At 37.6% G+C, this 12,815-nt stretch overlaps 1 protein-coding gene across 3 annotated transcripts in view; it reads right to left on the bottom strand.

The window, feature by feature from the left end:
- Window positions 1-12,815, bottom strand: part of SNX25 (sorting nexin 25) — a 129,000-nt gene that overhangs the window by 95,332 nt on the left and 20,853 nt on the right. For 2 of the 3 annotated variants that reach the window (XM_058524988.1, XM_058524989.1), the window contains exon 2: window positions 4,377-4,461. In XM_058524988.1, coding sequence (XP_058380971.1) covers window positions 4,377-4,461 — 85 coding nt within the window. Of the gene's footprint in view, window positions 1-4,376; window positions 4,462-12,216; window positions 12,316-12,815 lie in introns of those variants that run through there. The other variant, XM_058524990.1, reaches the window with a different exon arrangement.

The raw sequence follows: 12,815 nt of genomic DNA, 5'->3' as shown, positions 1-12,815 counted from the left end.
AAAAAAAAAGAAAAAAATTACTGCACCAAAGTGTAATTAACTAAATCTCTAACCCAAAGGCTCTGGATAATATTTTCCTTTCGAAATAAATTATTGCACAGAAATTAACCTGAGGATGATATGGTTTTTGTTTTTTCTGTTTTTTGTCAAGTAGGCCTCAGCTTTTATCCTTTTTTTCATAAATATTTTTGAAACAAATTGGTCCATGCTTGATAAACATGTGATGTCTAAGTGCAGAAAAACTTCAAAATCTTAAAAAATTAAAGAGACATCCACGTTCATACCAGCATTATTTACAATAGCCAAAACATAGAAGCAACCCAAGCATCCACTGATGGATGAATGGATAAACAAAATGTGGTATATACAAAAAACAGAATATTAATCAGCCTTAAAAAGAAAAGAAATTCTGACACATGCTACATGGATGAACCTTGAGGGCATCATACTAACTAAATAAGCTAAACACAAAAGGACAAATACTGTATGATTCCACTTATATGAGGTACCTACAGTCAAATTCATAGAGACAGAAAGTAGAATGGTGGTTACCAGGGGCTGGAGGAAGGGGAGAGTGGGCGCTGTTTAACAGGCACAGACATTCAATTTTGCAAAATGAAAAGTCTAGAGACTTTGTACAACAATAAAAATGTCCTCAACACTACTGAACTGTAGACTTAAAAATGATTAAGATGGTAAATTTTACATTATGTGTACTTTACCAAAATTTAAAATAATTAAAAAAAAAAAAGAGAATATCAGTTCTAGGGATAGTGGTATAGCTTACATCAGACTAACTTTCCTATAGAAAAAAATTAGGAACTCTGGAAAAAAATATTAAAGAATTATTTAAAGGCACTGGAGAGCAACCAAAGTTGGTAGAAAGTGAAGGAAAATCTACCCTTGAAAGAAGGGACCAGCACTGGGTATGATCCATGTTTATACAACTCTCCCCTGAAGGCACTCAGCGGTCCTAGAGGAACAAGGCAGTCTGAACTTAGACTGAACATCTGTTGTTTTTTTTTTTCTTAAGATATCAGAAAACGGTTAGGAACTGCCAAAGCAGCTGGAAAGAAAGGAGAGAAATACCAAAAAAGGATGGAGCCACAAAACCTGAGTACAAACTCTCAAACTCATTGCTGACTCTGAACTACACACATGTGGAGGGACTACTACAAGGAGACCAGTGGAAAGCCGCAGCTGGAAGGCTGAAAGAGCTAAGCAGATAGTCTGACTGCTGTCCACCACAGGGAGACAGAGTTTGGAGTTGGAGTCCTGCCAAGTTAGAGGTGTGACCATGGACTTTCCACTGAAATTGTGGAAGGACCATAAACTAGAGGAGTTAAGCCTATGCCCCAGAACATAGGACAACTTAGACTAAGGACAAAATCCAAACAAATCCACCCTAAAAAAAATGTATAAAATCAAAGATCTTCAAGGTGATCAGCCAGAAATTAAACAGCATACTAGAACAAAAACCTACACTCAGAAGAAGATAATAGAATCTAGAATGTTTAGACAGTAGCATCCACATTGTTCCGTATACAATCAAAAATAACTAGACCTGAGAAGTAACACAAAAAAGTGACACACAGTTAAGAGAAAAAGCAATCAATAGAAACCCACTCCCAGATGGCCCAGACGTTAGAATGAGCATACAGGAACTTTAAAGCAACTATTATAAATATGTTCAAGGAATTAAAGATAAAGATGGTGATAATAAGTGACAGATGGGGAAATCTCAGCAAAGAAGCAAAAACTGCAAAAAAGAACCAAACAGAAATTCTAGACATGAAAAGTACATTTGAAATAAAAAATTCACTGGATGCACTTAACTAGAGATTGGAAATGACAGAAAAAAGGGTTGGTGAACTTGAAGACAGATGAATAAAAATTATCCCATCTAAAAAACAGAGAGAAAAAAGGATTGGTAAATTGGACTTCATCAAAACTAAAAACTTTAGCTCTAAGACAACATTAAGAAAACAAGAGAGGGGCCGGCCCAGTGGCATAGAGGTTAAGTGCACGCGCTCCGCGTCAGTGGCCCGGATTTCGCAGGTTCGGATCCCGGGTGCGCACTGACGCACTGCTTGTCAAGCCATGCTGTGGTGGCGTCCCATATAAAGTAGAGGAAGATGGGCATGGATGTTAGCCCAGGGCCAATCTTCCTCAGCAAAAAAGAGGAGAATTGGCATTGGATGTTAGCTCAGGGCTGATCTTCCTCACAAAAAAAAAAAGAAAAGAAAAGAAGAGGCAAGTGACAAACTGGGAGAAAATATTTGCTATACCTATATCTAACAAAGGATGTGAATCCAGAATATATTTTTAAAAACACTCATACAGGGCCGGCCCTGTGGCTTAGCGGTTAAGTGCGCGTGCTCCACTGCTGGCTGCCTGGGTTCGGATCCCGGGCGCGCACCGACGCACTGCTTCTCCGGCCATGCTGAGGTGGCGTCCCACATACAGCAACTAGAAGGATGTGCAGCTGTGACATACAACTATCTACTGGGGCTTTGGGGGAAAATAAATAAATAAATAAAATTAAAAAAAAAAAAACAACAACACTCTTACAAATAAATTATAGGTTAAATAATAAGTTACAAAAAGAAAGACCTGAACAGACACATCACAAACGAGGATCTGGAAACGGTCAATAATCACATGAAAAGATGCTCAACACCATTAGTCGTCAGGGATATGCAATTTAAGGCCACAGTAAGATTCCATTTTACACCCATCTGAATGGCTAAAACAGAAAGAATGACAACAGCAAATGTTGGTGATGATGTAAAACAACTGGAACACTTCCACATTGTTGGTGGGAATCTAAAAAGATGCAATCACTTTGGAATATTATTTGGCAATTTCTCATAAAGTTAAACACACAACGACCCTATGATCCAGCAATTCTACTCGTAGGAATCTGCTGAAGAGAAATGAAAACATGTCCACAAAAATACTTGTTCTTAGCAACTTTATTCACTGTGTCTCAAAAAATCAGAAACAACCCCAATGTCCAAAAGGAGAAAGGATAAATATAGTGTGACACAGTCATATTAGTATAATGGAATACTACTCAGCAATCAAAGAAGGAACTGATATACATAACAAGGATAAATCTCTAAAACATTATGCTGAGCAAAAGAAGCCAGGCATAAAAGACTATATACTGTATGATTCCATTTCTATGAAGTTTAAGAACAGGCAAAACTAATCTATAGTGATAGAACTTAGAGCAACGGAGGGTGGGTTTTGCTTAGAGGGAGACATGAAGCAAACTTTCTATGATGAGAGAAATGTTCTTTATTTTGATTGGGGTGGTGATTACATGGTTATATGCATTTCCGAAAATTACTGAATTGTACACTTAAGATTTGTGCATTTCAAAGTATGTAAATTTCACCTCGATAACAGCAATTAAGAATTACTTTTTAAAACCATGATTTTTAGATTATGGATAAAAGTCAAATTTTAAATCCAGTAAGTTTTAGCAAAGTCATTGTACTTTAACTACTAATATAATAGAAATATTTTAAAAGTTTAGAGTCCCCAAACTTCTAAAGTTCTGTGAATCCACACAATTTCAAACTGTCTCCGTACTTACACAGTCCTCATCTTCAAATTTTAATATGGTGATTTCGGTGAACTATGACAAGGAAAACATACTTGTTTATGTTAAGTGTCACTTAGTTCTCTTGTAACTTCATATCTAACACCATGTATTTTCACCTGAAAAACTTGGACTTTTTCTTTCTGCACATATAACTGAAACTATCAGTGTTTTTAGAAATTTGCTTTTAAAAGTCTTTTTAAACTTTAATTTGATCAAAATATATTCTCTTTTAAACTTTAATATTTGTAATTATACTTATTCCCATTTCTAGACATATAATACTGTACTCTCCACAATCCCCCCTCCAACCTTCCTCAATACAAGTTTCACCTGCTTATCCTTCATTCTTCTGCTAAGAGTGACCCATATCCCTTAATTTGGTTAACTGGTTTGTCCATGAGTGAGTCTGAGTGTATTTATCCCCAGCATACCTTCTCTAGGTTACATCTAAAAGAAAAACATACTTCTTGAGACCTATTTGAGGTAACAGAAAGCAGGTCCTTGCTTCACACGGTGGAACTAACTCCATATGGCTGGATAGCTTCATGTGACCCAGAAATTCCTGCTTAATAAATGTTTAAATCCCATTCACTCAACTAAAACACAGATGTACTTATTTCATCATCAAATAAAAATCCATGGAGAAAAATTCCTAATGCTACACACAGACAAGAAGCGTAAATTTGCTAGAGATTACTATTTTCCTTTTAAAACATAATAAATCGCTTCACATGGTAATTATATACTCTCATTTAATCCTTACCTTCTTTCAGAGCTTTGTCCATATTATGAGAAATTACTACCCTTCTAGACTGAACTGACTCATGTGAGTTTTCATACACAGGACTCTGAAACGGAAGAAAAAAAAAGGTACAGATTACTGAATGAATAAATTGCTTATAAAAATAAAACCAAAGGCATGAAACATCATCTAAACAAGCAATAAGATATTGCTTTACAGATTATAAGGCTCTTCTGGAAAAGTAAATAAATACTTATGGTTAGTTAAGAAATTTTTGAAAAAAAAGAATTAAGGAAGGATTTTTTTTTGGTGACGAAGATTAACCCTGAGCTAACATTTGTTGCCAATCTCCTCTTTTTACTGAGGAAGATTCGCCCTGGGCTAACATCCGTGCCCATCTTCCTTCACTTTATATGTGGGACACCTGCCACAGCATGGCTTGATAAGCGGTGCATAGGTCTGTGCAGGATCCGAACCTGTGAACTCCAACCATTCGAAGTGGAGTGCACGAACTTAACTACTACGCCACCAGGCCGGCCCCAAGGAATGATTGTTTTTCCCTTCCAGATATCAAAACAATATGATGCCAGTGTAAGAATAAACAAATCAGCAGAACGTAGAAAGTACAAAAACACATGCATCTATATATGAGAATTAAGAACATAAGAAGGAATTTGAAATCAATGAGGAAAACTCAGACTTTCAATAAATAGTGTTAGGATAATTTGGTATTCATGTGGGAAAAAAGGTTAGAGTCTTACCTCACAATTTATACATAAATAAATAACTTCAAATAGATTAAAGAGCTAAACATTTCTAAACTAAAAAAGTATTCAAAGGAAACAAGGGAGAAGCTGTGTACAATCTTGGGATGGAAAAGGTCTCCCTAAAATTAGACACAAAATCCAAAAGCTATGAAGGAAAAAAAACTTGACAAATGTGACTATATAAAATAGAAAATTCCTGTTTGACAAGAGACACTATAAAATATAAATGACAAACTAGGAGACACTATCTGCAACATACATAACAAAGTCCTACTCTTTAATATATACAGAGCTCCTAAAATAAGAAAAATAACTCAAAAGAAAACCAAGCAAAGAAACTGAAAGGGTAATCACAAAAGATAAACAAATACCAATAAATATATGAAAAAAAACGCAACCTCCTTTTTAATTAGAGAAATGCAAATTAGAGCAATGAGATACCATCAGACTGCCAAAGCAGGGGACAGACTCAGAATATCTAATGTTGGTAAGGATATATGGAAATAGTTATTTTCACACATTGTTAGAAGAAATGTCTATTTCTACAAGCTTTTAAGAAAGCAACTGAGCCACAGATCACAAAATTTTAAATGCACTATCTTTTCATTCAGCAATCCCACTCCTAAGAATCTATCCAAGGAAATACTTCCACTATGCAAAAAAGTATATGTATAAGGAATTTCACTGCTTTATTGATTACAAGGGCAGAAAACTGGAAATAACCCAAGTGTATATATATCAATAGTCAAAGAGTTAACAAACTATGATACATTCATCCTTTAGAATATAATGCAGCCATTAAAAAGAAGGAATAAGGGGCACATAAACCTTCATAGAAAGTTTTCCACGATGGGAAAATGTTTGGAAGCACATACACCAAATTACTAAAAACAGTTTCCTCTAGGTAGGGGCATAGGATTTTAACTTCTTATTCCGTATGTCTGTGTAACAGCAAGTTTAAAAAAATTTAATTGTAAAAAGATACTGCTTGGCAAAAAAAAAAAAAAAAAATAGGGAGAGACACTGTACACAATTAAAATCTCACTATCTGGCTAGTAAGACTACATTCAAGAGAAAATTTTTTTAATTGATCACATACCAAAATGATCAAAAGCATGTATAATGTAACCGGGCCTACTTATTAGTTTGGGAGGATAAAGAGAAACTGATATTAACAAAACGTAGAGTACCTTTTTGTGCACAGGAAATAATACAAGGGCTTGACTAGCATTACCACGTCACTAAGGAGATCTAAATGGCCAATATTGCTATCACATCACTTTGTTCTCGGGCAGGCCACCCCAGCACAGCTGCAATCAAGCCCATTGCCCTGGGCCACCCAACTGGGCGTGGAGAATTTCTAGTCCTTGACTCAGTTTCACACTATCCATGGGTCAAGAGTGTCATCCGTGTTCATGCCGACTGTTATTAAAATTAAACAAAAAGCCACAGTTTTAAGATCCCTTAGCTGAAATAAAAGCCTTAAGATGTACATGTTGCACTCATGAAAGAAAAGAATTCTTCTATGCTACAAATACAACATTCAACACCTTCCCAAGGAATAATTTTTTTAAAAAACCTTAAATAATCACAATCCTACAGACACAAGCCATTTAATGCATAAAAGAAATACATTCTCAACTATTTAAAGCTATTTTCTGGTCTCTGAGTTGGTTGCTATAAAATTAAACGGTCAGTATATTCTACTGAAAATAAATTTTTTAGTTTGTGAAAGAAAAAAATTGAGGAAACAAGAGGAATTTTAAAATTCTAGTGCTTTTTAAATTTTTTTATTTACTTATTTTCCCCCAAAGCCCCAGCAGACAGTTGTATGTCATAGCTGCACATCCTTCTAGTTGCTGTATGTGGGACGCGGCCTCAGCATGGCCGGAGAAGCGGTGCGTCAGTGCGCGCCCGGGATCCGCGCCCGCGATCCGAACCCGGGCTGCCAGCAGCGGAGCGTGCGCACTTAACCGCTAAGCCACACGGCCAGCCCTCTAGTGCTTTTTAGAACATTAGGCACATATTTAAACAATTTATGGATTTTTGGACAATTTTTTAATTGAATTAATACTTTTAGAGCCCTATACTGATAAACAACTTTAATCACAACTTCTCAAGACTTTGACAAATAGTCTGGTATAGTCTCCCAAATATAGGTATGGTACTTTTAGTGCACAATGCTAATCTGAAGATAAAACCAAAGCCAAACAACGCTGATTTGAGCAGTTCCTGAATCTGGGTTCTTAAAATGGAACCTGTCTTTAAGTGCTAGGAGAGAAGCGGGTATGAAGTTGACGGACAGGCAGCACCTGCGTATTTAAGCATACTTTGTGTTTATGTGTTTATTTTCACAACTTTCTTGAAAATTTAATTTTATTCCTTTTACTTTTTTTTCTCTCCCTAGTTATGGCTCCACTACTTCTTGCCATGTGTCTGCATATTTCTCTCTGCTTCACACTTAGGTGTAATACATATATAAGCATGTCTGTCACCACTGACTGTATCTGAATAATCACTCTCTCTAATTTATAAAGCTTACGAGAATCACGTTTTCTACTTTTACTCTGTAAGTAAAAGCTCTATTATTTTTTCAATCTGATTTTCTAGTACGATTCTGGATTTCCTCCATCCCACCCCCGGGGGTCACTGGACCTTATTAGAAAGAAAGAAGTTCTTCATCCCTATCCCATCCCCACAGCCTGAGGGAGAGTCTGCAAGTAAGGAGAACAGGAAGATTTAAAAAAAAAAAGAAAGAAAGAAAAAGAAAACATTGTGGGCCAAAAATAACTGGGTAACTATGCACGAAAATTCCTTTTTTAAGGATTTAATATGTATGGAACTAGACTCTCCTCGTGTCTAAATTACTACATGAGTATGAGTTAGTCACCACATACTCTATTTCTTTCAAATCAGAGATGGAAATCATTATGCCAAGGTGCAGAAAGAAAGGAAGGAGGGGAGGAAAAGAGAGGGGAAAGGAAGAAAGCTGAAGAGAGGGAGGAGGGGAAGGGGAGAAAGCTAGTTAGCTAAAATTGTCTTCATCTGCCTTCTATTTATAGGTTTGTGGAAAAAGAAACTCCACATGGCACAGACGTCCCCAAGACTGACTCTTTAAGGCAGATTCTCACTTCCCCTGTCTGCGCTGGCACAGGCCTTGTTCCTCAGGTAAAGCCTACCTCTTCCTGACAGTCACTTTCCTAAATGCTGGTTAGGAAAGATGAAAGAAAAATGTGTGTACTTTCCCCACTCTCACAAAGGTTAAGTGAGAGAAATTTTCAATGTCCATATCCAGAAACTAAGACTTCAAACGTAGTTTGACTACTCGCCTCTTGTTTTAAGTTTGTAGTATCCATGTTATACTATTAACTCATAAAAAGCTTTGGTGAATCAGTACCCCTCTCATGTAAAAAATACACCTTATTTTTTACTGAATTAAAATAAATGAAGCCTGGGCCTGCCCCGTGGCTTAGCGGTTAAGTGTGCGCGCTCCGCTACTGGCGGCCCGAGTTCGGATCCCAGGCGTGCACCGACGCACTGCTTCTCCAGCCATGCTGAGGCCACGTCCCACATACAGCAACTAGAAGGATGTGCAGCTATGACATACAACTATCTACTGGGGCTTTGGGGGGAAAATAAATAAACAAATAAAATCTTTAAAAATAAATAAAATAAAATAAAATAAATGAAGCCTATCTTCATTTTAAGATTTAAACCTAGCTTAAAACCAATTTGTCAAGATTATTTTTAATCACTGTCAGTTAATTCTCCGGAGAGAGAAAAGGAGAGGTGTCAACATATAATTGCTCCTTTTTGAAATGCTTTCCAAAGACAGGGCAAAACATGAAAGCTTTTCTTTATTATATGTAACTAGATCCTCAGCATCAAGGAGTAGACGCCATATCAATGAACGGTTTCCTGAATACATCTCAGCTTTCTGTTTACTCCTGAATGTCAGCTTTTAGTCTATAGCTGTAATACACTCCAACTGTCTTTGTGTCAGAGCTAAAGACACTGTCTCCTGAGGAAACAACATGCAGCGAGACCTGGGTACTCTGACACCATTAGCAACTAAACCACTAGGAACTATCTGGAATCCAGCCAGGACATATACCTCATTGTCCACTGTTTGTAGGTATGACATTGCTTACTGTGTTGCTTCCTGTGGGAGCACAGATGGGGCTAGAACAGCCAACCCACGGCTTGTCATTCCTTTCATCCCTAGTACCTAGACTACTCAAATAAAGTGCCTCTCTCCTTCATTATATACATATACATTTAAAGAAAAATTTTAATGTATTTTGGGTTACTTTAAAAAGAAAAGGTTGTACAGAGTTGAAGGGGTGATGGGTGTGATTTCCTGTAAAGCTACTGAAATAGTGATTTATCTTAGGAAAACAAACACAAACTCCCAAACATCACCATTAACCACATGGAGCAGTCACATGGCTGAATCTGTCAAAATATTCTCAGCATCTGACCATCTCCTGGGATCCCATGACCAACATTCTCATTCCTAAACTATGTTATTCTCAAAACCATGGCTCCTTTCCAATCGATCATATGCTGCCTCAGCCTCAAAAAATAATTCATTCAAAACCAAAGAAATGAAGGAACCATGCATATTCCTCCTCAAGAAGAGAGGAAGGGACTAAGAAACTTGAAAGATTGTTTCGTTTGACTAAGCCCCTGACAAAAGACTGTGACATGAACAACAGAAATCCTGTCCAATATGTAAACTGAGCAGCCACGATACACAGCTGAGAGGGCAGCAGAGCAGGAAGAACACAGGCCCCCAGTCCAACTGCACTTTTTACTAATGGTAGATCCTTGACCCAGCCACGCCCCTCTCTAGCTTAAGTGGGTTTATAACACCTCAGAGGGTTAAGTAAAAGAACTAACATCAGGGGTCCAAAAAAGAAAAAAAGACAACAGGAGCCTGGTAAGGAATATAAATGAGTTAAGGAGGTTGCTACCGCTAAACTGCTAGGTGTTCCAATTCTTTTCAACAAAAAACGGAAATCAAGAATTTTAGATGATGTCTCCAAGTAATTCAATTTTATTCCAAACACTGTGGGCTCACATCATTTGGGCCAAATCGTGAGCCACATTCAAACCATGGTCATCTAAACTGTAATTGCTGGCTCACAGAAAGCACTAAGCAGAATGCCTGGCGCACAGCAGCCAAGTATAGCTATTACCACTAATAAAACTCAAAATATTACCAACTTCAACCAACTGAGGCTAATCTGTTGGTTGGTTGGTTGGTTGGTTGGTTGGTTGGATGGCTGATTGGCTGGTTTTCTGAAGTAAAGGAGTGGTGGATATGAAAGCAAGAAAGAAGGGTTCAAAAGTTAAACCACCCGAGTAGGACACAACACAACAGAACATATTGTTCTTGAAATATTTTTGCCTTTGAAGCTATACTTCACAGAGAGGAAAGTGGACATTTCCTGGAGATGTCCTACTGTGTATGTGCCTTTACACTTCTATTGCTGGTGAAGGACTTAAGTATTCAAACAAAACCTGGTTTGATCAGAAGCCAGTTTCCTGGATTGTGCTTTACAATGTTTAATCATGAACTAAAAAAGGTCTTGTTTTCCTTATCCATAAAAGAAAACTGTCAGACATATACACTGAAAGGTTACCATTTAGGGAGATTGTACTCATAGTAAGTAGTGGTATTTGTGTCTTTTTTCCCCCCTTAAGTATAATTTCTATTTTAGATATAGGAAAGAGAATCTACTCTTTGGAAATCAAACCTACAAATGTTCTCATATTGTTGTTTTTCTAGATTCCAAACATTCTTTAATTTCTTTCTTTCTTTTTTTTTTTTTTTTGAGGACAATCAGCCCTGAGCTAACATCCACGCCAATCCTCCTCTTTTTGTTGAGAAAGACCAGCCCTGAGCTAACATCTATTGCCAATCCTCCTCCTTTTTTCCCCCTTTTCTCCCCAAAGCCCCAGTAGATAGTTGTACGTCATAGCTGCTCTTTAATTTCTTTTTAAAATGCTACTTCCAATTATATAAAGAGCAGAGACACAGTCTATATTACAGATGTAAAGAATTAAACTGACCTGTAAGACTATCATCCAGAGATAATCACTACTGACATTATGGTCTATTTCCTCCTAGTTGGCGACTCCAACACTTACTATATAACTTTGGGCAACTTACTTTTCTGTACCTCAATTTCCTCACCTGTAAAATAAAGGTAACAGTAGTACCTACCTTTTAGACTTTATATGAGCATGAAGCACTTACAACAATGCCTAGCAACACATGAATTATTATAAATTATTATTGGTACTTTTTTCACTTTCATACTTTTTTAAAGAAATTAGGATCATAGTATTCACAGAGTTCTGCATCTGGCTTTTCACACTCAATATTGTATCACAAGCATCTTTTATGGAATAAAAGATTTGGAATATATTATTTTGAATGACATACCATAATTTATTCTCTTATTACTGTATATTTACTTCATCTCTACCTTTTTTTCCTGTTTTAAATAAAAAATTTTTTCATTTCTATGCTATTGATCTAAGTGTAGTACCACCGAAAATGTTCTTAAAAATACTAAAAGTGTCTGTGAAATATATAGCTGGATTTGGACTCTGACTTCACTCAAAAGAATGTGTGCCTCAAGAATTTTGCGGTGGGGCCGGCCCTGTGGCATAGCGGTTAAGTTCGCGGGCTCCGCTGCTGATGGTCCGGGGTTCGGATCCCGGGCATGCACCAATGCACCGCTTGTCCGGCCATGCTGTGGCGGCGTCCCATATAAAGTGGAGGAAGATGGGCACAGGTGTTAGCTCAGGGCCAGTCTTCCTCAGCAAAAAGTGGAGGATTGGCATGAATGTCAGCTCAGGGCTGATCTTTCTCTCTCATACACACACACACACACAATAAATAAACAAATAAAAAGAATTTTGTTGTGCTTCAAGGAGAGTCTTCTATTAGCTGAGAAGAAATCGAAGGAACAGGGCATTTTTGAGGGGCAGAGGGTAGGGAACGCTCTGAAGCACAACCACGCAAAGGTGAACTAGGAAAATCCCTTTCCAGCCTCCTCGACCAACCCTAAACTATGCACCTTGACAGTCCAACGCTGCAGGGTATTTCCAGACAGGGCAACGAGTAACCGACACAAGAGGCAGGGGTAGGTCACGGCCTTCTCTAGCCCAAGGCATGCTTAGGCAGTGAAGTAAAGCCACGGTGTCCTCCAGAAGTATAAATCCCTATCATGATTTTACCTAAAACGAACCTGGCAAGAGATGAATGGTAGATTAGATCATCAGTAGCCTCTGTAGCACACTGCACCATTTATCAAAATGTTGTTGTGTTCAGGCTAAAGGCCAACCCTGCCTGCATGCATCAAATGTAGGCATCAAGGTTCTGTTTATATTTCTATAACGAAAGTCAATCATCAGTTAGGATAGATCCTGAGATAGGACCTTAGGCTAGGTCCTATGAAGGGGTATGAAATCAGTTCGATCTTTTCTCTGAACGAATACGAAATTCAAATATGCTTTATGCTGGGGCACAAATCCCCCATTATTACCATGGCAAAAGCATATGACATCACTTTATAGTAGCAAGAGCACTCAATTAAGACCCCCCCAAAAAGTGGGCTGTACTTGATTCTTTGCCATTTTCTTGCTGCGTTATAATGAACACGTCCACCTCTGAGAT

This window comes from Diceros bicornis, chromosome 29 (genome assembly GCF_020826845.1).
Source record: "Diceros bicornis minor isolate mBicDic1 chromosome 29, mDicBic1.mat.cur, whole genome shotgun sequence".
Taxonomy (NCBI): Eukaryota; Metazoa; Chordata; class Mammalia; order Perissodactyla; family Rhinocerotidae; genus Diceros; species Diceros bicornis.
This window is presented reverse-complemented; position numbering and strand designations above follow the sequence as displayed.